Source organism: Podarcis muralis, chromosome 6 (genome assembly GCF_964188315.1).
Source record: "Podarcis muralis chromosome 6, rPodMur119.hap1.1, whole genome shotgun sequence".
Classification (NCBI taxonomy): Eukaryota; Metazoa; Chordata; class Lepidosauria; order Squamata; family Lacertidae; genus Podarcis; species Podarcis muralis.
The window spans coordinates 53,037,890-53,065,628 of NC_135660.1; the positions used below are offsets into that span (position 1 = coordinate 53,037,890).

At 42.5% G+C, this 27,739-nt stretch overlaps 1 protein-coding gene across 3 annotated transcripts; it reads right to left on the minus strand.

Annotated features, from left to right (window-relative positions):
* Position 1: 1 nt before the first annotated feature.
* RGS10 (regulator of G protein signaling 10) lies at positions 2 to 22,986 on the minus strand. 3 transcript variants are annotated; one of them, XM_028730088.2, is made up of 5 exons: positions 22,833 to 22,980; positions 11,658 to 11,776; positions 10,504 to 10,590; positions 9,909 to 10,052; positions 2 to 2,008 (listed from the first exon to the last, which is right to left on the minus strand). In XM_028730088.2, exons 1-5 carry the CDS (start codon positions 22,879 to 22,881, stop codon positions 1,862 to 1,864), a joined length of 546 nt encoding a protein of 181 aa, XP_028585921.1. In that variant the 5' UTR covers positions 22,882 to 22,980; the 3' UTR covers positions 2 to 1,861. The 3 variants fall into 3 exon arrangements, with proteins under 3 accessions (XP_028585921.1, XP_028585922.1, XP_028585923.1); XM_028730089.2 differs by lacking the exon at positions 22,833 to 22,980 and adding an exon at positions 20,505 to 20,631; XM_028730090.2 differs by lacking the exon at positions 10,504 to 10,590 and having other exon boundaries at positions 22,833 to 22,986.
* Between the last annotated feature and the right edge of the window lie 4,753 nt (positions 22,987 to 27,739).

Sequence of the window (27,739 nt, forward strand, 5' to 3'; positions counted from 1 at the left end):
GATGGTCTCTTCACAGGAGTGAACGGTGAGTGGTCCCTTGCCTCCATTTCCTCACTCCTGCCTTCCCACACGACACACAGGTCTTTCTTAAGCAGCCAAAAGGATGACAGCTGGTCCCTCCAAAGTTTATGGTACTATTTTTCTAACTGCAGACAAGCTGGTCGCAGGAGTTGCAAATTTTGAGGGGGGGGGAATCACATGTAGAGTGAAATCCAATATGAGCAAAGTCTGCTGCATGGTCCACATATCACATTAAGCTGCTGTTTAAAACTGAGCGATGGTTTAATCTGAATGAGCATCATGCTTGAGCATATAACTCAAATGTTTCCATGATGCTCCTTTCCCCCCAAAAGTCAGTCATGTCACTTGAACCCAGGTTTGTGGAGTTTCTATCCAAACAAACCATGAGCAGGAGCCAATGTCTGTCCTTGGCTTACAGCTTGTGCTTTGCTTGTGGGAAACAAACCACGAGCCCTGGTTTAGATGGCACAGCAGGACAGGAGTACCTTGTGAGCAGCGTGCACCAACATTAACATTAATTCATGGCGTGGATCATTCACATTAAACCATGGTGTGCTTTAAACTATGATGTGCAGACTGGTTCCACAACTTGGAGAGGGGTTGTTCTGATTGCTAAGGGAGTGTGCTGCTGCAGAATATACAAACAAGTTTAGGACAAAAGCAGGTGAAAATAAAACCTGGTTATAATGTCTGTACAAAAGAAAAGAAACAAATTTTGGCAACCGAGACAGAATTCCTTGGAACAAGTACACAAGGCTTAAAAGCTAGTTCATACTTGCTGTTGAGCTGGAAATAGACACTCACTGGGTGAGGCACTAGCTTTGCATTTCGTCTTTCTGGGTAGACTAATGCAGAAGGATGCTACTGGCCAGTCTCCAAGTCTAAGTGTACTTTGAATGCAGACAAAAGGTAATTTGTGGCCTAGGTTTGTTACAGCAGTAAGCTAGCTGTTGTTTGACAAAATTAGTAACACTCTTCTTGAAATTCAGTTAGGGAGTCTCAGTTTCAGAACAAAGAAGGGGGAGAAAAAGTAAAAACCCTGAACAATACGGGTTCACAGGAGAAATAGGCAATCTTTCCCTAGCACAAATAGATTTAAAACCAAGCCACAGAAAACCCTACAAAAGCCATTCTGAAAGCAGCTTTTAGAGTGAATAGCATGTGTTGTATTACAAAGATAGAGAAAATGATTGTTTTTCAATTATTTTGATTACCGGTAGTTCCTGAAAAAAAGGTAGGAACAGTTTTAAACTAATGCCTCAGATGAATAGTCTCCTGCCTTTGTGCTTCCCTTAATAGAGGCTTCTTGTCAGTATCAGAAAAATATTTCAATTCATTTTCTTTTACTTCAGTTTAAGCAAAATTTAGGCAAAATTCGAACCCGCTCAAATAACAGTTAAAGCTTAAAAAGTGGAAAGTCTATTTACACAAGTCTCTAAGAGTGTTTTAAAAAACAGGTATACTGCCTCTCCCTCACACTACCTGTGTTTTTAAACTTATCACAATTTTATGCTACATCCCCACTTAAAAAATAATAATGATTCACAAGAAACGGTATCAAAACCAGAAGGTAAAAATAACCGAGTTTTCTGTTCACAGATTACTCTTGAGTCCTTCAGTCCTTTTAGGGGTTTAGTATAACTGCCTTGGCCAAGGGTTTCGGTGGTAGCCATTATGCAAAAACAGTTATGTCATTCAAGCAACAAAGGTTAAGCATCGCCTAACAGGGTTCTATGTTTTCCAAGCTTGAAATGCAGTTGTGTTAACCTCATAGACTATTCCTGAGAACTCATTTGGTTATTGTAGTCTCAGTGGGATCTATTGTTTGTTGTTGTTTCAATCATGTGTTGTAAATTCTAGAAGCTCTTTTCGCTACAGTTTGGGCATCTGGTATATTCTCTTCCTGTTCTTCGGTCTGCTTCAGCTTAAGAAACACTTCTGATTTCAAGAAGCGGCTGTAGCTGTCATACTTCATGAGGCTGAAAATCTGAAGGGGAGGGGGCAGGGAAAACAATCTAGATGAAACAAAGCCTTAAAACACATAAACTAAGAAAGTCGTACAACAGAGATCTTCAATGAGCCCCCAAACTGTTAGACCATAATTCAACATATTAAATGAAAATAACAAATCTGTGTCAGCTGTACTATAAACTAAGGAGAATATGTTGTTACTATTACCTCACAATAGGCATCCCAAATAAAAGATGATCAGCTTTAGAATTTGTTGGGTAACTACATATCTTAAAAGTATGCAATAGGCAACCCTGTTTAAGGAAGTTTTTAAGGACTGGTGCTTTTATTATGATTTTAGATATGTTGTAAGCCACCCAGAGTGGCTGGGGAAAGCCAGCGAGATGGGCGTGGTATAAATAATATAATATAATATAATAATAATAATAATAATAATAATAATAATAATAATAATTGCAATATCACATTTTTTAAAAAATGCATCTTGAGTACTGTGTATGGTGCAATATACTGATATTCCTTTTTGTAACAATCCAATTTAGCCATTGTCAGATAAATGACAGGACACCACTCTGTCACATTATGATTTGTCTCACATCCTATGTAGAAAATATCCCACTGCTGAACTTAGCTAGAACAGCATATCCCCAAATGCAACTGAGTAACTACTGCAGAATCAAAAATGAAAATGAGAGCTTTGTTTTACTAGGGTTTTTTTTAAGTACAAGCCTTCCTAAACACTGTTGTTAAGTAAAGCCACTAACTCCAAGTGCTGATTTTGACCTATAAAGCCTTAAATGGCTCAGGACTGCAATACCTCAAGTACCGCCTCTTCCCATATGAACCTACCTGAAGCCTGAGATCATCTTCTGAGGCCCTCCTTCATGTGCCTCCTCCTCAAGAGGGTGACAACATGAGAATGAGCCTTCACTGCAGTGGCTCCCCATCTGTGGAATGCTCTCCCCAGGAAAGTTCGCCTGGCGCCTTCATTATATACCTTTAGGTGCCAGGCAAAAATGTTCCTTTTTAACTTTGGTTGATCTGATTGACATCCTATGCCCTTTTAAAATGTGGTTTGGGGTGGGGGCTATTGGGTTGTTTTTATTTAGATTATATATATTGTGGTTTTATATTCTGCTTTTGTTCTGTGAACTGCCTTGAGACCTCCAGGTATAGGGAGATATATAAATTTAATAAATAAATAAATAATTGAATTTTGGTTTGACTCGGTATCCATGTGTTATTTTATCCTAGATCGCTCATTTGAAGTTCCATCTTGGCACAGCCTTCCTGTAAGTTGGCTTACTGCACTCCCTGTAGTGCAGTAAGCCAACTGGCTACTGCCAGACTTTGAAACTCCCTCCCTAGAGAAGCTAGACTGGCTCCCTCCTTGCTGTCCTTCCAATGGGTTTTTGGGAATGAACTGCTTTTAATTAAAGAGCCAGTATGGTGTAGTGGTTAAGAGCGGTAGTCTCGTTATCTGGGGAACCGGGTTCGCGTCTCCGCTCCTCCACATGCAGCTGCTGGGTGACCTTGGGCCAGTCACACTTCTTTGAAGTCTCTCAGTCCCACTCACCTCACAGAGTGTTTGTTGTGGGGGAGGAAGGGAAAGGAGAATGTTAGCCGCTTTGAGACTCCTTAAAGGGAGTGAAAGGCGGGATATCAAATCCAAACTCTTCTTCTTCTAAAGGGCTGGTGCTCTGCTGTTTATATTGTAATTATTTTATTGTCTAGTCAGGGGGAAAGGCAGGGTATAAATAAATATATATAACAGGGGTCAGCAAACTTTTCAGCAGGGGGCCAGTCCACTGTCCCTCAGACCTTCTGGGGGGCATACTATATTGGGGGGGTGTGAACGAATTCCTATGCCCCACAAATAACCCAGAGATGCATTTTTAATAAAAGGACACATTCTACTCATGTAAAAACATGCTGATTCCCAGACCGTCCACGGGACAGATTTAGAAGATGATTGGGCCGGATCCGGACCCTGGGTCTTAGTTTGCTTACCCATGATATATAACAACAACAACAAACAACAACTTATGAGCAACCAACAAAGTTGCTGCAACCCACAGGTAAGTCTAACTTTGCCTGTTTCCAGACAGGTGGCTCCAAGTACTATCCAATCATTGTTACAAGTGAAATGGCCACTGACTTGCAATTAACTTGTCACACCATCAGGAGTACCATGTGTTACGTTGTGGGTGAACATATCAGATGACACAGCGATTCTTCAAACAGCTCTTGTTTATTCACAGGCCAGAACAGAACTGAACTGAAGGGTTCAGCCAGCCTGCTTATATAGAGCTCCCCTGCAATGCAACTGTAACAACTTTCTGTGACTATCCAATCACTGAACGTCACTTTCAATTCCTTTATTTGCATATGTGGACCTGAGTGAAAACTATCTACAGTATCCCCCTGCTGGCCCAGGGTGAGAACTTCAGTACATAGCACCGTGTGTGTTTTCTGTGTGCACATGCAGCTATATTCTGCCAACACCTGCTGCTGTAAAAGGGGGCCACTGAAGCCCAGCACATATGCCTTATCTATCATGCTTGCCATTTTTGAGCCCCATAAACTTATTTAAAATCAGTCATTTATTTATCACTATCTTTTATTTTCTAATAAAAGAGAGACATAACACTAATAACACCTTATTGTATTTTCTTGTTAAGATGCTGCAAAACTATACCACAAACGGTCTAGCAGCATCATATTGCCAGCTCAGACTGACAAACAAAATAGCAAAACTGTAGAATTAAAATCATCATTCTCATCAATTCATCAAGGTTGCCAGGAACAGTATATTTCAGGAATGCTTTTAATTTTTAAACTAATGAAAAAGACAGACACTTCTCTTCAGGAAGGGCCATACCACCACCTCTTTCAGGGTGCTGGGCATAAGTCCCTCATGTAGTGAGGTGTTAGCCAATATGGTTGTTGCAAGTGTCCTGCTCGTGTCCCCAGGCTGCAATAACTAAAACTGATCCCACAGGCTATAAGTGCATGGTACTCCGGGGACCTCTTATGGCCTCAGGTTCAGCATGGGTCTGAATGATTTTGCCCCCAAAGTGCTTCATCAATCACTCACAGCAGCCTGCCGAATGGTCCGCAGTTAATGATACCACCCAGGTCTGATGCAGTCGATGTACCACTGCATACAAAAATCTTTTTACTGAGAGAAATTTGCACTAAATGCTAAAGACTTTTCACGAGAATTCTCTTTTAAAAAGGGGGGGATTCAAATTGCTTCAGAAAAGTGGAGAACTGAATTTAAGATTGGAAAAGGAGAATCTGAGAGAAATGAAATAGTAATGGAAGTGGAATAGAAGCCTATATAATCCTCTAGCTGCAGAATAATCAGAGTAGTTGTGATGGATTTCATTGCAAAGTGCTTAGAGTCACTAAACTATTAAGGAGTGTTTTGCATTCTCAACCCATATTGGGAACAAAATCTCATATGCTGAAAACGGAAACAGAAGTTTCATAAAGTCTGTTTCTAAAACATCATATATATGGCTAGTGGACTGCAGGCTTTTTCTTTTCTTTTTTAGCCCACAGCTGCAGGAACTCAGCACAACTCAGCCATATTGCAACAACTTTTAAATTAAAATGTATCTTTTGTGTTTCAGCTACAACATCATGATTACCAGATAAGGAGCTTGGTGCTGCTGCTTATTTTCAAACCATTAAGATGCCTCGAAGCTGTAATTTAGTTTAAGCAAAAGGAAGCATTTCTAATCTGCCACGTTCATCGACTTCCAAATAAAGGTATCATATTGAGGAACCAGAGTATTATATTATTGTTCAACAGTGTATCACTTTTTTGCATACCACATTTAGTGATTGCCAAAAGAAGATATCATACTGAGGAACTAGAGGATATTGTTGTTCATCATTGTTGCACTTTTTGTATACCAAGTTCTTAAGATACATTGAGCAAAACACCAGGCAAACATGGTTGAATGTTGGTATTAGGGAAGGAAAGAGAGTTCTGCAGATCATATGATAGAGATCATATGATAGGGTTTGTGCAACAACAGATTCAGCTATGAAACCACATTTTTCAACGGTCATCTAATGTAACAAACTTTTGTACAAAGAAAACTATCACATCAAGGCATGGCTATAATGTTCAGGCCTCAAACCCCTCTCAACTAAGTAACTAGCTGGTCTACTACTGTGAACTGCATATCTGTGATTTTGGATTGCTGTGATAAAGAAACAACTTATGCCATTTTTCAATTAAAAAGTCTACAGTCTTCCCTAGAGACATTACCTCAGCCATTCCAATGATGAAAGGAGAAGTTTAGGCAGGAGAGGGGTTCCTTCCAGGGGTGCTATATGTATAGCAGAAATAGCATGCACACTAGTACTCAAAACACACACAACTGACAGCATTGGTAAAACTTTCAGCTTGTCAGTTTCATCAGGGAGCAGAGTTAATGGTGAAGGAAATGATTTCAGAGCATGCTAGAAATATACCTGTGGGATTGCATCACAGTCTAGTTACAGGTCAGAGGAGGGAAGCATCTGAAATATGAGAGCAGTGATGGGGATTTCTCCAGTACTAGTTGGAGGGGTGTGTGGTCGCATTTAAAGCGGGGGGGGGGGCATAACTTGTAAACAATGGATTCCTTGTTTTTTTTATAAAAAAATGCACACAATTTTGGCGTTGGACTCTGTAACACAGCTTGGAAAAGGAATGAGAATGTAACTGCAGCTTCTAATTGCCTTATTGACCTGAACAAATAATGTAATAAGGTAGCACTAAGAAATATTTTTGTTGATTATTTTTTAATGCTTTGAGCTCTGTGCTCTCTGATACTGTTAAAAATTGCTTTACTAAATTATATGTGATTGGGCATTGGTTTGTACCCACACATCACGAAAGATACTTTATTGCATGGGATTACTGTTATATACTAAGGTTGGACCCTAGAACAATAGGCAAGTAGGATCCTAGAATGCAACAACTGATTGGCTTGCAGGAAAAGACCAGTCAGGCTCTAGGAGGGAAGCAGAATCAGCCAATCAGACGGGACTCATTGTGTAAATAATGTATATAAAAGCCTGAGGTTTGGGGGGGGGGATTCAATCACTGTTTACAAGCCACAATAAAGAGCATGAAATCACTACAGGACTTTGAGTATATTTCAATTACCTTTTTAAAAAATGAAAGAAAGGAGACTTAAAAGGCAACTAGAATTCAAGCTGGCACAAACCAAGGATGCAATTCAAGCCTTCTACCACCAACAGGGGGGCTCTGTGGAGCCACCAAGGCATCCAGCCCTCCCACTCACCATGGCAGCAAAAGGTGTGTAAGAAGGGGTGATGGGGCCCAATCCATATGTAATAGAATCAGGTCATAGCACATATTGAGAATTGTTAATCAAAGGCTCTTCTGGCAGCCGTTAACACAACCTTTGCATTTCTAAGAACCATCTAAACGAGCTTACAAAGAACTGCTACATTTTAAAATTTGGTGTTCTAAATTTAAAATGCTATCCTGCATTAGGACCCTCAGGAAGGAAAGGGAGAGGCATGTGTGGGCCTGCATTATTCTTTTCTTCACTCTTTCATTTTTAATTAATTTACACACACACACACACACACACACACACACACACACACACACATGCAGCCTCTCACAGTTCAGACTAACAGTTTTAAATGTTACAATCGGAAGTATTTGCTCAAATATGACTCGCTGGGGAATCAAGTTTAGCATGCATGCCCTCCCCCATCTTTCTTTTTAGTGCAGAATCTCTCCTAGCTCAAATTAGCAAATACCTGTATAATTGTTCCCAATCACCCATCAAATGATATTTCTTTTCAGAGTGATGTGTCAGCTTCCTGTATCTTTGTGGCTTTAGAATTTGGACAATTGTGCAAACAAACCTTAAAGCCTGCCTGAGCTCCATCTTATCAGTTCATTCACTTGAGTCAGAGAGAAGGGAAGTGACATAACTGGACCATGGAGAGGCAATCATCGTGCTGTCCTTGGTGAGTTGTGTTGTGAATTGCTGGGAATTTAGTTTTCTAAACAGAGCTAATCAGGGCTAAAAATTTACTGCCCTTGTCCGAGGCTCATGAGGTAGGCTAGATATCTTTACCCTTTTAAAGTGATGAAATAAGATGGGGGGGGGGGGACACTAAGTAATCTTGAACAATCATATCTTTGCTTAATAAACCAAGATATGGACGTGTATTTTGGCTGCATATGTAACCCCATCATTCCTTCCCTTTGTGAAAGCAGCGAAACAAATTAGGAAGGCTTTATACTCCCTATAGCTTCCAAACAGGTAAACTGTGGCTAACAGCTTCGGAACAACTCAGGATATTATACCAACTTCAAACCATGGTTTAATATGCTATTTTGATGCTCTTAAGCCTAGTTTCCTGGTTCAGGGGGAGGAAAACACTATTGTTAATGGATGACTTCCTGCGTTGTTCCCCAGCTTGCTTGAAGGAAGCAGGGAACGGCTGCAGCTCAGCCATAAGGCTCATTTGTATCTGGGCTTAGTAAGCTGAGATATGATTACCCAAATGCAGCCAATAAAAGCTGGTCCTTTGGTCCTAATAAATGGTTCATGAGAAATATGTTCATAACTCTCATAATTCATTATGTCAGGTACTGGACACTATTCATAACCAGTATAGAGCAATATAAAGCACTGACTCTAAGCACCCTGCAGTATTTCTCTGTTGCTTTAAATGCAATGAGTGCCATTTGCCAGACCCTGCAAATGAAACAGATTTATGTAGATAAACAATATGAATGTTGCTAGGCATATAAGCCTATTTATTGCAATGCTAGGCAAATTTACTTGGACGTTTATTTACCTCTGAGTAAATATGCTTAGGTTGGTGTTCTGAGCCTTACTTTCCTCCCCAAGATTAATCTGTTCACAGAAACTGGTATGACTGTGAAACTGCAGTACAGCACAAAATATACAAATTCAAGCTTTTTAAAACTAATTTAAAAAAAATTACACACAGATAAAGTCTCTGGTCCTCATGACTAAGAAAAAACAACCTAAAGAATCCTTTACCACTTTATGCATATGGGTAGAGAACATCTGATATCAGTGCTTTGGAATGATGTTTTCCCCATAAGCATTAGTGAGATCTAGCACTTCCAACAAAACCAGGTAACTTTTATCATTCGTTTATTTATTATTAAACTTATTAGTTGTTGTTTTTTACCAAAGTAACTCAGATGTATAACAATGTATAAACAAACAAGCACATACACTGAAGCCAGCATAAAAAAAACCAGAGGAAAACTTAAAAGCAAATAATATTTTTCAAAGGCAGGATTAAAACCTCACACTCACTAAAGGAGGCCACAGGTAATAAAAAGCCAAAGGCCTGGCAGAAAAGAAATGTTTTTCCCTGGTACCTAAAGATATGTACTGATGTTGCCAGGTGAACCTCAGTGAGGAGCCACCACTGAAATGGACCATTCTCATGTTGCCACTCTCTGGACCTCCTGTTGAGTGGCCACATGGAGAAGGGCCTCAAATGATGATTGCAGGGTTCGAGTTAGTTCATATAGGAAGAGGTGGCCTCCCCCTGGGGTCCTGAGCCATTGCCAGTGTTCCAAATACACTTTTTGACATATATCAGCTTCTTAGCCATAAAAATAATTCCAGAATCCCAAAGCCTCTGCCTTCCCCCAGAAACTTTCAATAAAGTGCCTTAAAAAATGCTTGGCAAATTGTGTGGGGAAGATTAATCACTGTGGAGCTGCACCTACACCAGTGTTTCCCAAACTTGGGTCTCCAGCTGTTTTTTGGACTACAGCTCCCATTATCCCTAGCTAGCAGGACCTTGTGGCCCCTTTAGCTCAGTGTTCTTGTTGGTAGCTAGACAGCCACCTAATCAGGGAAGTTTCTGAACCTTACCTGGTCTTGAAGTCTCTGAAACATTAGAGGGTGAGGTTTTTCCAATATTGACTCATCCAAACGGGATTGCCCTTCAACATTAACTTGAAAAGAAGCTTTACTTGACAGGAAAGTCATGTAAATTTCATTTGCCTTCGCTTGCATCTGTGAACAGAAGGACACATTTACCAAGCAAGCGTTTTATTTTTCAATATTGTACATCTGTAGGTTTGCTAAAGCAGGAGAAAGGGGAATAATGAATGTTACGCCAAGAAACCACAGTAACAAATGCATTTCAATATGCAGCAGAAGGAAATCCTACAGACTTTTTAGACATATATTAAGTAAAAGGAATTCAATATACTTCTTTGATCTTAAAAAGAATCAGAGAACGATAAGCTTTGTCATCCATAAAACTCTGTCCTCATCTGCAGTCATGTTTTTACCTCACCCCCAATGAGGTTATGATGTTGTAAACACAAGAGAAGTAGGTCGTATTATTTTCTATGTATATTTACATGATTTTGAAGCATACCTGATAGCTTTGTAGGAAATGCATGCTATGCCTCAAGACTACAATGGAATCTTTCAGTCAAATTGGTTTCAAAGACAATACCTGTTTCTCATCTTTTATCTTCTTAAACTCTTCACATGCTAGCCAGAACAAAACATTTTCTTCACTAAATTCTTTCTTTAAAAACTCCTGAAGAAAAGAGCGAGCTGTTAGATAATAATAAACCACGTAATCATAACCCTGCTAGCCTCTCTTACTACAGGGTGAGGCCCTGTGGATACAAAGTACACATGTTCCACAGGGCCTCTTTTAAAAGACTCACCTTGTATTATCTTAACTGGAAGGTATGATGGAAGGGGTGGGCAACCTCAGGCCCAGGAGCCAAATGCAGCCCTCCAGGCTACTCTATCTGGCCCTCATCACTCTCCAGAGGCCACGCCCCCTCTCCCCATGCTGTATGCCTCAGTGGCCAGGCTCATGTTTTCGCCTGGCTGGAATGTGTCCTTGTACTATAATAACCCCTCTAGCTTGCATGGATGGGGAGATGGGCATGTAGAGATCTCTAATTTGAGCATGGCTGGACTGCAGTCTACTGACCGAAGGTAAGAGTGACATCTTTTACCCCACTCTCAACTAGCATGTGGCTCCTGAAAGGTTACATGCAAAGGAACTCAGGCAGAAAAAAAGATTCCTGCCACAGCTTTAGAGACTGGAACTTGGCACTTCACACACCTCTTGTCAAACGTGACGGAATCAGTCCAGAAAAAAGTTATCACCTTAACAATTTTTGCCCATGATCCTAAAGTCTTTTATTCTCACTAAATTTTACTCAAGCCAACCTCAGAATCAATTATTATCTAAATTCTTCCAAATGAAGGAATACAACTTAATTCTACATTGCGTCTACACCATATTGTTGGAAACAGTATTGAAGCATATGTAAAAAGGTAAAGGTAAAGAACCCCTGACAGTTAAGTCCAGTCACAGACGACTCTGGGGTTGCGGCATTCACCTCGCTTTACTGGCCGAGGGAGCCGACATTTGTCCACAGACAGTTTTTCCGGGTCATGTGGCCAGCATGACTAAGCTGCTTGTGGCAAAACCAGAGCAGCGCACGGAAAATGCTGTTTACATCGCAGAGATTTGAACCGCCGACTTTCCGATCAGCAAGCCCTAGGCTCAGTGGTTTAGACCACAGCGCCACCCGCGTCCCCACCCCACAAGCATATGTAGGTGGTAGTAATTAAGGTAGCAACCCTAAATCTCTTGACGCCTTCTGGATCCTCCAGTAAATTTTCTAGCGATGTCGCCCATCTTGTAGTGCCATTTAAACTTTGGTGGCTGCTGCTTGGCTTGCTGTCGCTGTCGTTTATTTCTGAAAAATTAGAAATAAAGTTGATTGAAATATATTTTTTCACATCTCTGCCCTCTCTTATAAGGGGCCAGCTTTGGGACTGTTTACCCAAAGTAACTGAAAGCTCATGCTGTGTGTGCATACATTTCAGTGCAGTGTCATTTAGCCCGGAATAGCCCACAGACCTCCGTGTTCAGGAGCAAAGGCTTCCTGATGCTCCCAAGCATCCTGGCTCAAGGCCTGCAAGATGCTGTAGCATCATAAGAACACAGAAAGCCACCTTATACAAGATCAGATTATGCGTCCCTCTATCCCAGTATTGTCAACTCTGACAAGCGACAGCTCTGTTGGGCTTTGGGCAGGGATCTTTTCCATCATCTGCTACCAGATGCTTTTCAGTGGAGATGCCAGGGACAGAACCTTATTCGTGCATAATATGTGCTCTGCTGCTGAGTTATAGTAGCCCTTCCCCAAAAGGAAGGTGAGAAAATGGCCCTGGACAGGCATAGACAAACTGGGGGGAAAGCACCTTTTCCATTCTGCAGTTTTGAAGTTGCCACGTAAGCCAGTAATTTACAAGCAAGTTTAAAACAAAAAACAAGCACTGCTATCTTAATAAGTTCATTCATTTCCTAACTGTACCACAAACTGTCTCCAAGCTCTGCTGCAAAACAGTGGAACTGTCAATGCTGCTATCTGCTTTACATCACACACACCCCGAACCTATGAGACAACGCTTGGTAAAATGCCAAGACCGTTTCCAAAATTAAGACCTTGAGACCCATGTAAAAGTGTGTGCTGGGGTGCGGGGAGGAAAGTGGCTTTGTTTTTTAGGGAAGGGGAAGGGAGGTGCAGCGTGCAACTATAAGTTGCTTTAGTGGAAAGTTGTCTAAAATCACATAAAACTTTTTTTTCATGCAGTTCCACAAAGGAACATTTGGTTCCCTCCCTTTAGATGTGTTGGGGGGGGGGGTTGAGGTGTAATGGGATTTTCAGGTAGGTGTGATTGACAGTGATTGCTGCACTTTATTGCTGTTGCCTAGATCTGTACTGCTGTAGTCTGTAGGGATTCCGTCTCTCTCTCTCTAGGCATCCCATCAAGTTGAGTGGATGTCTTGAGTGTACTTGCCAATAGGGACGAGGCAGCCTACTGCTAAAGTGCCTTTCCACTCTCTAAAACTAGAATCTCTTTGTTGCTGGTTCAATGAAAAAAGTTCTGCATAGGTACACAACTCAAATCAAGATCAAACCAGACATGACACTGGAAATCTGCCTGCCCGCTGAACTAGACAGTAGTGTGCTTGATGGACAAAACAGTGCTGTTTGTTTTAAGGCAGCCTCCTGTGATTCTAAGGCCTCGTATTCACTCTCAGGCATCTCAAGTAGCAAGGCTGGGTGGGGAAATTCTGCCTGAGACCCTGGAAACAGGGCGACAGTGGTCAGGCTTATAGTCTGATCATATAATGCAACTTCATTTGTTATTCCGTTTATGGGAAAAGGCATAGTGCTCTACAGGGTGCCAGCTACTCAACCAACAAACTTTGGTATCAAAGAATTGTAGAGGAGTTGGAAGGGACCAATCTAATCCAATCCCTTGCAATGCAGGAATATTTAAATGCCCAGCATGGATCTCAGCATGACCCTGAGATCAAGAATCTTGTGCTCTACCAACTGAGCTATCCCAACTGAATTATTTGCCAGATTTTTCTTTTTACCTGCTAGGCTGTAACAGCAATCTGACATGGAAAAATAAAGCAGACTAAAGTTTTTCCTGTTGCTTTACTTCCATGCTAGAAAAGGCTTCCTAAGCCACATTTCTGCATGGCATACTGCTGCTAAAGGCGAGGGAGGCAGGATTCCGCCCCCCGCCCCCCAAGGTGGCAATGCTATGAATTACCTTAGTTTTCAGAACACCAGAGAATGAAGAACAGCAATTGCTGGTTAGCACTGAAGACTTGGGATATACATAACCATGTGGAGACTTGACAGTCAGATATAAACTACTCTGCACTGACTCCAGTACTGTCTGGAAGTTATCCACTTGTAAGGAGAGACTTGTCTGCATTCCCAAAATATAATAATTTATTTCTTAAAACTAGCTTCTGTTTTTGGCAGAATATTCATATGTGAGCAAACATTTCTACTGCCCTAGCACTGGATATGGCATAAGTCGCATTAGAGAAGAATAAATTCATTCAACAAGAGCTCGCCTCCCTTTAGTCATACATTACATTTCCTAAAGCCATGAATTTGGGCAGCAATCAAATGGTGAAGCTGTGGGAGGATAAAGTGGACGCAAATTTATTTATTTTTTAGCTCACTACACATTTTTTAAATGCCCGGTTTGCACATTTTTATTTGATTTGATCATTTAATTTCTATACCGCTTAATATATTAAAAAGATATCTAAGAGGTGTACAGAAAACTGAAGCAACAACAGACAACTTAAACAAAATGTTACAAAAATATAACATTTTAAAAGGTTACATTACTACAAAGTTTATATATATATATATATATATATATATATATATATATATATATGCTTTCGTAGATTTTCACGGGTACAGGAATGCAGGTTTTGGTGTCCTCGGGTATCTTCCCGTGTAAAAGTTGGGGTGTCTAGGCGACGTTTCGACGAGGTCTCACTCGTCATCTTCAGGCTGGTGCTTTCGGCTTCTTGTTACTGGAACAGAGCAGGATCTCAGTGTTTGAGTTCCTATAAATACTGTTGAGGAGGTGTGGCCTCCAATGTTCTGGGCAGAGAGGAGGTTCCCAGGCTAGTGTGCCTTTTCTTCTTTTGTTCCTTAATTGCTTGAGGGATATCTTGAGTGATTTCTTGAGTGATATCCTGAGTACCACTTAGGTGGGTCATTAGGTGTGGATTAGTTGCTAAAGCCTTTGTGTCTTGACCTCTTGAACTTTGTGAAGAGTTTTTCTGAGAAGATGGGTGTACTACATTTAGTTGTGCTCTGGCTTGGCTTCGTGTATAGGGGCGAGCTGTGGTTTTGTGGCCTGTGCCAGCCAGATCTGTGTAGGGATTGCAGGGGGGTGCAGCATCCGGAGGTGCCACCATGGTTTGGCTACTGGATGGTGTCTGTAATTTATCTGTGGAGAGGGTCTGGGTTTGGGTCTGGTGTGGTTGATTGGTGATGGCGTTCTGTGTGCCTCTGGATCTGGTGTCAGTTTTTGTGGGGAGGGCTAATTTCCAGATGTCTGGCAAGCGGGATGTGTCGTCACGCTTGTTCATGTTGTGAGGGTGTTTCTCTATCTCGATGGCTTCCATGATTATTCTCTTGTGGTGATGTTCCATGTTAGAGAGCAATTTGGAATCTGCAAAATTAATTTCGTGTCCTGTTTCTTTCATGTGTTGGAAGAGAGAGGAAGTTTTTTCTTCTTTTTTGACGGCATTCTTGTGTTCTGCGATACGTGCATTTATTCGTCTGTTTGTTTGTCCAAAAAACCTGATGGCTCCCTAGGACACACTATCTACCGGAAAAAAACACACACCAACCGCTACTTACATGCACAATCACACCACCACCCTGCACAAATAAACTCCGTAGCCAAGACTCTCATCTCCAGAACCAAACGCCTGGCTGACAAAGACCACTTGACAACTGAGTTACAGAATCTCTCAAATGTGTTAATTGCCAATGGATACCAGCAAAACAGGGTTACGAAGCTAATCCAAAAAGAAACACCCCCCAAAAACCAAGACACAGAAGAAAACAATGGCATGGCCCTCCTTCCTTATATCAAGGGCACTACAGATAAAATTAGCAAAATCCTCCATAAACACAATATCAAAACAGCCTTTTGCGCCAACCAAAAAATAGCCAATATCCTCAGAAACCCCAAGGATAAAATCCAGTTGGAAAACCAAGGGGTCTATGAAATACCCTGCAAAGTCTGCCCAGCCACGTACATTGGACAAACAAACAGACGAATAAATGCACGTATCGCAGAACACAAGAATGCCGTCAAAAAAGAAGAAAAAACTTCCTCTCTCTTCCAACACATGAAAGAAACAGGACACGAAATTAATTTTGCAGATTCCAAATTGCTCTCTAACATGGAACATCACCACAAGAGAATAATCATGGAAGCCATCGAGATAGAGAAACACCCTCACAACATGAACAAGCGTGACGACACATCCCGCTTGCCAGACATCTGGAAATTAGCCCTCCCCACAAAAACTGACACCAGATCCAGAGGCACACAGAACGCCATCACCAATCAACCACACCAGACCCAAACCCAGACCCTCTCCACAGATAAATTACAGACACCATCCAGTAGCCAAACCATGGTGGCACCTCCGGATGCTGCACCCCCCTGCAATCCCTACACAGATCTGGCTGGCACAGGCCACAAAACCACAGCTCGCCCCTATACACGAAGCCAAGCCAGAGCACAACTAAATGTAGTACACCCATCTTCTCAGAAAAACTCTTCACAAAGTTCAAGAGGTCAAGACACAAAGGCTTTAGCAACTAATCCACACCTAATGACCCACCTAAGTGGTACTCAGGATATCACTCAAGAAATCACTCAAGATATCCCTCAAGCAATTAAGGAACAAAAGAAGAAAAGGCACACTAGCCTGGGAACCTCCTCTCTGCCCAGAACATTGGAGGCCACACCTCCTCAACAGTATTTATAGGAACTCAAACACTGAGATCCTGCTCTGTTCCAGTAACAAGAAGCCGAAAGCACCAGCCTGAAGATGACGAGTGAGACCTCGTCGAAACGTCGCCTAGACACCCCAACTTTTACACGGGAAGATACCCGAGGACACCAAAACCTGCATATATATATATATATATATATATATATCTCAGTTCATTTTCCCTCTGACACACTCTTCCTCTCAGCCTCTGGGTTCTCACCCAGGGTCCAAACAAACTCTCAGCTCACCCAAAAAAGTCTCACAATGAGAAGAGTTTCTGGCACCAGTAGACATTGCCCTAGTCTCTCACTCCAGACCTGTTCTATATGGGTAGGACCAAGGTGTATGGTACTTCCTCAGGCTGCCCACAGCTGTGTCCCATTCAGCTGTACACTCCACACCAGTTCCAGGTGCAACAGGTTTGTTTAGTTTCCCAGGGGTCCGAAGGATGGGGAAAAGGCCCCCTCCACACCCAGCTCTTTCTTCACCCTCTGTGCCCTCTCCTCCTTGAGCTGCCCTGCAGTTCATATTTTCCTGCAATTTTTTCCTCTGTTCTTGACAAGTGAGCATCCCCTGCAGTAGTTGCTGCAGCTTGCTGAATCTCACATGTGCAACTAATACCCTATATTGCTTTCTCATATTTATTAAATTACAGTATTTGTTTGTTTCACGAGATTTATGATGATGCTCGGTTGTAATAAAACCTCAGCAAAAAGAACAAAACAATAGAATTATCAGTAAAAAAAAGGTTTAAAGCAACTATTTTAAATTTTTTTAAAAAAATTAAAATCAACAAGAAGCTAAAAACCAGATTAAAGCACATGTCAACATTCTACATGTCCTTATGGGCTTGCCTAAAAAAAATGTTTTCAGCAGGTGCTGAGAAGAGTGGAGTGAAGTTGCCGGCCTGATGTCAGCAGGCAGGGAGTTCCGAAATTTGGGTGCTGCTACACTAAAGGTTTGATCTCTAACAAATGAAAACAAGTAATATGTGGCACAGTGCCAATTCCTTTTACATCTTAATTTCAAAGAGCTCTTCCCACCTTACAGGTCACTCAGTGTACTTCATGGCTGAGTGGGGATTTGAATGTGGGTCCGTCTGTCCCCAGTCATAATCTGTCACAGTAGTCATTACACCAAGGTAACAATAGACAATAACCAGATATTATGGCCAAAGCTTTTATGAACCTCTTTGAGTATGAGGAGACGGCAAAGAAATTATAATGAGTGTTTTTCAAGTCCTGTTGGTTGCTTAAGTCCTTGATTTTTTAAATTTTTATAGAAAGCTGCTGTAGACTATACATAGATGAGGCTGATTAATTATTCCTTTTATCATTAAATGGTCCAATGTGCTGAGGAAGCTATTCAGTTCAGGGAAGGTATTAACCTCTTTACTGAGCTTAGCAAAAAAAATCTGCAAATGCAGGATTTTTGTGCGTGAACATTACGGGTTTTTCCCACCAAAGAAAAAAATGACATTGGCACATTGTGAGAAGGTGGTGAGGTGGCTGTACCCAGACATATTTTCCTTCTCCCTCCCTCCATTCTTCTCCCATGATCCCTAGCTAGCAGGACCAGTGGTCAAAGATGATGGGAGTTGTGGTCTGAGATGATGGGATCTTCAGTCCAACAATATCTGGGGATGCAAAGTGTTGGACTAGGATCCGGGAGATCAGGGTTCAAACCTTCACCCAGTCACGAAGCTCACTGGGTGACTTTGGGCCAGCCACCATCTCTCTGCCTAACCTCTCACAGGGTTGTTAGGAGGATAAAATGAGGCAGGGGATGACCCATATAATGCAACCTTGAGTTCCTTAAAGCAAAGGTGAGGTATAAAATTAATAATGCTAACAAACCACAAAGCGCAGCTTCTTCCATCCCTGCAGTACAATGGTACCTCGGGTTAAGAACTTAATTCGCTCTGGAGGTCTGTTCTTAACCTGAAACTGTTCTTAACCTGAGGTACCACTTTAGTTAATGGGGCCTCCTGCTGCTGCTGCCACACCACCACCGCGCAATTTCTGTTCTCATCTGAAGCAAACTTCTTAACCCGAGGTACTATTTCTGGGTTAGCAGAGTCTGTAACATGAAGCATCTGTACCCTGAAGCATCTGTAACCCAAGGTACCACTGTATAGTGTCAGAAAGGTCATTAAGTTAATTAGACAACTTTTTAGAAGTTCTCAGGGCCTAAACATAATGCTAAATTCAGATGAACACATCTACTCTGGGCAAAAACAAAACAGATTTCATAGGAGCAGACTACAGGAATATATGTAGTTGCTTTGAGATTGTGCTTCTCAAAGTTTCTCTCATTTTAGATGACGGATAGCGTATCAAAGTACTCCTTTAAGATTTGATTATTTCCTTTGTTTGGCTATTAAAGAGTTACTGAATGCCAAGAATAATGATATGTGGAAGTGCTTCATATTTTCATTTAGATCCAGCTTTTGATCTTCTGATGGGAGTGCTTACTTGCTTTGGTTGATGTATCTCAGGAAGCTGTTTATTCTTTTTTTGGAAGCTGATTAGTAGGAAAAATTGACCCAGCAGCAACGACTGTTGGAATGAAATCGTTTGCTGGATCTGCCTTTGTTTGTTTTGTCCTTTACTAGAATGGCAGATACTGGGGTTTTTAACTGAGCTCTTATCCTACTAAATACTAATTGTAAAAAAAAATTATTTTCTTCCTTGAAATCTACAACAAATTAGCAGATTATCTAACAAAAAGTTGCATTAGAACATTCATTGGTTACAGGATACTAACTGTAAAAATTATTTTCTTCTTCTAAAAATGCCAATTAGGTAGCAAATTATCTAATACAATGTTTCACTAAAACTTTCACTGGTTACAGAAAACAACTATCCAGTTGTTTTGCAAGAACCAACAACTCACAAATCTAATTGTTATGATGCTCCGAGTAGGAAAGGGAAAAAAAGATTCACTACTTGGAACTTATGCAGTGCAAATCTACGCATATTTAATAAGAAGTTAGCCACATAGATATAAATGCTACTTACTCCCAGGTTAGTTTAACTAGATCGGGTCACTGTGTTTTAGATTTACCTTGTATTTGACTATATAAATATTATGGCAACAGACCACTGCCTGCAGCGGGAAAGATGTGCATGCATCTTATCTACCCTTCCAGCCCTCTCCTCCTTTTTCTAGACATATGGGGGACTGGATGGGGATATGGGATGTACATACAGACTTCCCATTCCCCATAATGACCCATTGTCCACTCACACATGCACCTGCGTAATCCTCTTTTGAGCCCTATGGAGAATCCTCTACACATGGGCTCCATGTCTGTGCAAAAAATAATTACACTCAAAGGGTTGAAAAAACATAGTTCATTATGTTTGTATGATTAGGATCCCATCCAGTAAACATGACGGCTGAGAAACCTTAGCCTGTTTATGCCTTTCTTCTTGACTACAAAATGATAATCAAGAACATGAATGCACATTACACAAGTACAGTTTCTTATCTTAAATGTGAGAATACAAGCATCCAAGACTTAGGACAGGATTGTCAAAAGTATTTGTGCACCTGACACAAGTTAAAACAGGTGGTATTCATAACTGAGCTCACTTGTCTAACTATAACTCAAAAGGATTTTGTCTCTATTTAGCCAGTAAAATTGTAGGTCAACCCATTAAGTTCAATGGTGCTTGCTTCCACGTAAGTGTGCATAGTGTGGTTGCAATAATCAGCACACATATCTAGATATAAATCTTACTGATATCTGCTAGACTGTCTTCTTCAAAGTAGAAGCTGGTGTGAGTCATAGAACTTAACAAAGTGAATACAGAACTTCATAAAGTTCTATCGGCTATTTAAAGCTGACTCTTAAATTATCTTTTCTCATTACTTACATCTCTACCCTCCCCCCCAAAGAAATAAGCTGAAAAGCAAGCAAATAGGCAAACAGTTAATGTAAATGACAATAAGCCGCTTTCCCTAAGATAATAATAATACCCTTTCCTTTGCAAACTTCAGCTTGGAATTAATAACCCATGGTGAAAATCATTCATAGCTGTACAACTAAAGAGGTAAATTCCTCTTACTTTCCATGTAGATAATAATCACTTGAGACGTTCCAATGCCTATTTTCTTCTAGGAGCTGTTGTTTCTAAAGGACATTTCGGCTACAGTAGCTTGTGCTTTGAATGTCTGGGTTTGCTCAAATTACAAGCCCAAACATCCTCTTTTGAATCACTAGTTTCCACTTTTAACTATGAGGAAGGAAACCTAAAAGACATTCTGCACATGTAGCATATTTGGGAGCCTTCTCAGGGTACATTTCATGTTTTTAAAACAATTTTTTTTTAAAAAAAGCTAGGTTTAAAGCTAGGTTTTCTCACAAAGCAGAACTCAAATATTATAATACTACACATTTCAACCCCAACTTCTCAGAATGCTTTGGTTTGGTTTGCTCTTTGCAGCCCAACTATTCATACAGACTATAGGGTTAAGATATATTAATCAGAATTTTTCAAATCAATGAAATTATAAGGGGGGCAATCTATTTTCAAAGCAAATAAAAAAACTAATTGGACATCAAACTCAGACATCAAATTTCAAGATATTAGTAATCTGGAAAAAGATTCAGGGAAAAGCAACACGTAGGAATGATTTGGAAGTATTTGGGACATATTGGGAACATATGAGGAAAAAAACAGGAGAAAACAGCATTTAAGCTATGGGAAAAATTAGAGGGAAAATAAGCACTATCTGAAAAAGCTGCTGTAAGGAAGTTGGAATTCATGAACGGCTTTAAGATCCTAATCCAAAGACATTACTAGAAAGTGTCCTATTTCTGTACGAGTTTCAGATGAATGCATCTAGAATTGTAATACTGAGTTTAGGCTGAATATTTGGGGAAACTCCTTTCAAATTGTAAGAAAAACAAATCAGTGGACTTCATGCCTCATATGAGCAATCAATCAGTCAGCATTGTCAAAGGAAGAGTTTAAAAAGAACCGGACAAGCATCAATCAGCAATGTACAAACTAAGGCATTTCATGCTTATGGTCAGGGGGCTTAAACCTGATGACTTGGGGGAACTTCCACACCCCCTTCTACTTTTGCAAGTTATAGTTTTGTGCTAATACTGTGTACAACCGGGGGTTTAAATCCAAGGCAGGTTCTTTGGGTCTGCGCATCCTCAAAAACTTTAAAATGTGATTAGAAACAACGCAGAAAAGCATTCTTAAACAGGAACTCGAAAACAGAACCACTCTGCTCTACAGTGTAAAAGAAGAAGAGGGGATCCTTCAAATCTTTTTGGTAATTAGGATCTGCACTTTGTAATCCCAAACTAAAACTTTCACCATCAATACTTTTAAAGACGTTTACCATAGTCAGATTTAAGATGGCAGGAAATAAAGTATTGCATTTTAGGGAGCTGCTCAAAGGAGACAGGTTTAAACATTTTGCAACAAGCTGGAATTCTCTGCATTTTTTTTGGTAAGGCAATGTTTTCCAGTATGTCCTAAACTTAATGAATAAGCTTGTGGGAGTTTATTTTTGAGAGAATGGAGCATTGCTCATTGTGACATCCATCCCTCCTTCCCTAAATACGTTCTTATTTCAAAGTTCTCTTTCTGCCTCCAGTGGAAGTCCAGGTCAGCTGACTTGGGTCTCTTCTTGTTATTCACTGGTGAACGTAGGAGACGCATTTTCCCTTGAAAGGGACCTGCAGACCAGTGGCATCGGGCGCCACCTTGTTCTCCTGGGTGCCGGGCTCCTTTCGAAGCTCCTCGGTGGCTACAAAAAGTAACAGCAGCGGGAGCGAAGCCAGCCCGTCGTCTGACTCATAAGAGCCGGCGGGCGGGCGGGCAGGCGCATCTGCAAGCCAAAGCTTCTTCCACCTCCCATTTCCAGATGCCCCGCTCTTCAGACGGGTCCTGACAACCCCGCTCCTCGGCCAACAGGGGCGAGAAACGAAGGTTCTCTTCCTCCCTCGCTTTTCCTCTTTAAACACGAATCCGCCTGCCTGGCAACCGCTAGCCAGACAGCCCAAACCCCTTCCTCTTTCGGCTGCACGCTTCCTCGGGCTGCTGCCGCCCTCCTCCTCCTCCTCCTCCTCCTCCTCTCTTCTTCTTTTACTTTGAGGAAAGTTGCCCTCCTCCGGCTGCCTTTCTCCAAGCCGAGAAGCAAAACGCACAGCGAGCGGCTTCCTCCCGTGAGGGGAAAGAGCCGCCAAAGTGGAGCAGCCCCCTCAAGAATGCGAGGCGACAGCGGCGGCAGCAGCAGTCCCACCCCCTCCCTCGCGAGGCTCAGGGCGGGCACGCGGCGCTTCTGCCCCCTTGCGCTCCGCGGCCGCCCTGGGCTCGACCCTCCTTGCTCTCCGCGGCGGGAAAGCAGCTGCGCGCCTGAGAGAGAGACCTTACCTGACGGGGGCCGCTTCCTGCTGAGCCTGCTCACCGCGCGGGTGAACATCTCTCGCCGGCCGTGGCAGCGCCGCGGCGAGGAGGAGCCCGGGGGGCGGGCGCCACGTCCAGGAGGAGGCGCTGGCGCTCTCCCCTCTCTCGGCTAGCGCTCGCCCGGCCTCCCTGGGAGGCGCCTTGTGCAGCGCCTGGCGCGCGCTCTGCTTGACGGCGCGCGTCACGTCAGCTCTTGTCTCGGCGGCGAATGGGGAGCGCGGGGGGGATGTACAACCGCGAGCGCCAGCTGCGCCTCGCCTTCCTTTTGGCGGGAAGGAGGAGCGGGCCACTAGCTAGGCGCGCTCCTAGGCCCCGCTTCTCCGCAAAGATCCTCGTGCGCTAAGTCGGGAGAGATCCTGAAGGTCATCTCGTCCAGGCCCCCAGGCTGCAGGGATCATTATGCGCAGGGATCTAACCAACGGGGCTGTCCCGACTGTACAGCTTTTGCGTCGCCTCCAGGCTGCGACTGCTCATCACGTGGGCGGCCTGGAAACAGAGGGGGAAAGAGCCCAGGCAAGGGCCACTCGCCTCAAGATCCAGGCCTTCCCTGTAGCTTCAGTTTTATCCAGGCAATGGAATCCCCCTTGGGAGTAGCTCTGGTGGAAAGCGATGGGACTTCCTTCCCATGTTGTGCAATTGTGAAGGGTTCATGGGGTGGCCATGAGCAAAACTGGCGCATTGATAGCAGCCGCAGCATTTGGGACTGGTGTGTTTTCTGCCCAAAACATGCATCCTTCAACAGTCCCAAGAGCATATTTGACGTGTGCAGCCTCCTTCTCTCAGTGCACGTTCCTTCAGAAGAAGCATGACCTTCAGAGAGGTTTAAAGTAATGCTGGGCTGCATAGCCTTAGGGGGCAGAAATCAGAACCGTCCGTAATAAATTGAAACTGCCTTGTAAATGACTAGCCAAGCATGTCTGTGCAGTTATGAGAATTTTACAGTGGCAGTATCTTGCTGGCCCCAGTTGCTACTCTTTGCAGATAACACAAAGATATGGTGCACATAATCAGCTCCCACAAGCTGCACGAGAAAGCAGATATTGTAACTGTTAGATAAATTGAATGAGACTGGCACTTTTCTTGCAACTACTCAACATGCAAGGAAAAGCTTGTCAAAAATCTGCATGAAGGAATGACTCTCATACTTGGGTTCCCTTTTGGACCAGGGAATTTATAACTGATAGGTCCCAGGGATGGAGGAAGGTAAACAGCAAGCTTTGTAGTTTATTGATGTTTTTCCATCATTTGTACAATATGTATTCATAAAATATACACATACTGTACCAAAAGAGCTAGTGTTTTCCAGTAAATACTGGCCTGTGAGAGTTCCAACTGGAGGACAGCCTTTACCAAAGGTGTAGTGCACTTTGAAGAAGCACAAACTCAGGACAAAAAGGGAAAATGAGCTAAGAGGAAGGCATGTTTGGCAAACCCTCACTGTGATCAACTCCTGCCCGGAAACTGATGTCCCAACCATGCAAGGACATGTGGACCCAGAATTGGCCTCTGCAGTCATTTACGGACTCACTGTTAAGACCATGTTCATGGAAAACAATCTTACTCAGTTATGAGTGATTGCCGAAGAAGAAGTCCAAAAGAGCCCCTCCTCTATGACCTGCTGTGGTATAGCAGCCAGAAACAGTGAAAAGCAGCAAACCTGTAGAAAAATAATGTCTTTTTTAAAAAAACCTGCTTAGAAGTGTTCCATTCACCTGCTATGTCCATCTGTAGTAAAACAAGTGGCAAGAACCATGACTCCATGGGACGGGGATATTTTATGCCAAACCATTTTACTTTCATTCCTCCAGCTTCAGTTGAGCAACAAATGTGCTTTGTAAACAGTGCCCTAGTGTGATCTACACACTCCTCCAAAATTATTTTTATTGATATGTACAAGGGGTGTTCATTAAAGATTTCCCCTGATGTACTTTCCATGGATGAGACAAACAAAACTGGACACAGTTATTAGTCCTTCTCTACATAGCTACTGCTGGAGGTGTCCACCTCCTGCAGTTCACAACTCGCATGTTGAATTATGGTGCTGGAGGAGACTCTTGAGAGTCCCGTGGACTGCAAGAAGATCAAACCTCTCCATTCTTAAGGAAATCAGCCCTGAGTGCTCACTGGAAGGGCAGATCGTGAAGCTGAGGCTCCAATACTTTGGTCACCTCATGACAGTGGCATAGCGTGGGGGGTGCAGGGGGTGCCGGCCGCACCGGGCGCAAATCTGGGGGTTAGGGGTGCAAATCCATGGGTTAGGGGGCGCAATTTACTTGCCTTGCCCCCTTGCTACGCCACTGCCTCATGAGAAGAGAAGACTCCCTGGAAAAGACCCTGATGTTGGGAAAGATGGAGAGCACAAGGAGAAGGGGACGACAGAGGACGAGATGGTTGGACAGTGTTCTCGAAGCTACCAGCATGAGTTTGACCAGACTGCTGGAGGCAGTGGAAGACAGGAGTGCCTGGCGTGCTCTGGTCCATGGAGTCACGAAGAGTCGGACACGACTAAACGAATAAGCAACAACAACAACACATAGCTACCAGCAAGAGTCAAACACCTCTCTCATCGCTTTATGCAGCTATGGCGACCTCGTCTATAGAAGTTGGCAGGTTGTGTCAGAAGCCACAACTTGACCTTAGAAATCAGTATTTCATCATCTGGAAAAAGCTTGTCCTTCAAAAATAACTTCATGGTTGGAAAGATGTGGCAGTCCAATGGTATGAGGTCGGGAGATAAGGACCGTGAGGAAGGATTTCATAGCTACAGGACCGTGTTTCTGTCTGAGCAACATGCGAGTTGTGAACTGCAGGAGGCGGACACCTTTGGTCAGCATACCATACCACGCCTCTCGATTTTGATAGCCTTCTGCAATTTCTGCAGCAGTGAAGCATAGTATGTTCCGGCAATTGTGGTACCCTTTGCCAGGAAATCCATCATCACTACTTCGCGTTGGTCCCAAAACACCGTGAGCATGACCTTGCCCGCTGACGGTTGGACACGTGCCTACTTTGGAGGTGGTGTGACAGAGTACTTCCTTTGTTTGGACTGGGATTTAGTCTCTGAGTCATAATGATGGACCCATGTTTTGTCCTGAGTAATGAGTCTGGCGAAGAAGTCATCATGGTTTTCGTGACCAAAGAGAACATGAGCATTTGACTCGTTCCTGCTTCTAGAAAGGCGACAGCAGCTGGGGTACCCACCGTGTGCAGATGGTCATGGATGATTTTTTTCTACAGAGCCCACACTGATATTAACATTTGCAGCTAGTTGGCGAACGGTTATGTGCCGATCCTCCAAAAAGGTGGCCTCCACTTGCCGGCTGGTGTCTTCATCAATGGTGGACTGTCATCCCCTAGGAATGGGAGCCGTTCCACCAAAGTCCAACCACACTTGAACTGACAATGCCAGTGCTTGACTATGTCATACGATGGGGCATCCTCCCCATAAGTCCCTTTTATCTCATCAAACGTCTCCCATGGTATGTGCCCTTTCAAGTATAGGAACCTGATGACTGCTCTGCATTCAAGTGGTTCCATTATTAGACGTTACTCCACATTAGCACCAGTAACAGAGAAACTGTTAGGAATTCAGAGCTACAAATTACCACATTACCTATGGAGAGATGTATCATTATACATGTGCAATTTCATCTACCAACGATAACCAGAAGTGGGTCAGGGGAAATCTTTAATGAGCGACCCTTGTACAAATTTGCTCTCTTGCAGTGCAATCCTACACATATTTACTAAGTTTGATAGAACATACTGCAAGGGAACATGTTTATCGGATTGCAGCTAGAGGTTTAACCTAGGTGGAATATACAGACATATAAAAACAGTTCTGAAAATGCTTTTTTAAACACTTTTTTTTAAATTGAATTTTCCATAAGGCTCACCATTGCCATTTAGTGTCACATTGTACATTGCACTTAAAACACATCTAAAACCATTTTATTTGCAGCTGTATAGCTGAGTCCCTACTCTTGTCAATAACCACTTGCCTGATCTGCCTGTGGGGAGGACAAATCAGTTCCAAGTTTCAGGCAACCAGGCAGAAAAGCTGTGTAAAAGGTTAACAGCCAGGAGTGGGGAAATGAGGTCCACTCATACAACAGGCCACTTTACTCCACCCACCTGCTTCCACCTCTAAATCTGGGCTGGAGGATTGGGGAAACCCAGAAGAAAGGGTTTCAGAGGTGGTGGTGCAGGCGCAGATGGGGAGGAGAAGATGGGAAAGTCTTGTCCAAGCAGATCTCATTCTCCACACACATACCTCACTTAGCACAAATGTTGAATCCAACCCTTTAAATTATTGAATTGAAATTGACTTGAATAAAAAATTGCCCAAAGTTCCACAGCAAAAGGCATATTATTCATTACTCAGAAATTATAGGAACAACTTGCAGGTGTAATTCAGATATTTACCGTATTTGTTAATTCAGTGTGTTTATTCTGCCTTCACATAAACCATGGCATTGCATGACATGTGAATCAGCCCAGTGAGTTCTCCGGTCAGCTCTTTAAAATCAGGTATTTGGTACTAAATTTTTCCTTTGAATTTCAAATACCCATTTCAATGTTGAATATGGTAGAAGTGCTTGTATTTTTTGTGCAAGTGCCCCAAAGGCTATTACATAATTTGCTATGTTGTTGTAGTTGTTGTTGTTAAAGTGCATTAATACTCCACCTTTTTCTCCAAGGATTTCAAGTTAGCATACGTGGTTCTCTCCCCTCCTTATTTCATTCCCAGAACACTATAAGGAAGCTTAAGCTGAGACTGCTATCCCTGGAAACTGCTGGTGTGAACTCTTGAGTTGAGATAACATGACTTTGTCCCAAATTTAATTTTCTGTCTAAATCCTTCTCTTCCAGTT

Excerpts from the sequence above, each read along its gene's own strand:
- RGS10 (XM_028730088.2), bottom strand. The coding sequence starts at position 22,881 with ATGTTCACCCGCGCGGTGAGCAGGCTCAGCAGGAAGCGGCCCCCGTCA. Across the intron at positions 11,777-22,832 it reads CAGGAAGCGGCCCCCGTCAG|AAATAAACGACAGCGACAGC; the intron begins GTAAGGTCTCTC and ends CTAATTTTTCAG. Across the intron at positions 2,009-9,908 it reads TTCAGAGACTTCAAGACCAG|ATTTTCAGCCTCATGAAGTA; the intron begins GTAAGGTTCAGA and ends CCTCCCCTTCAG.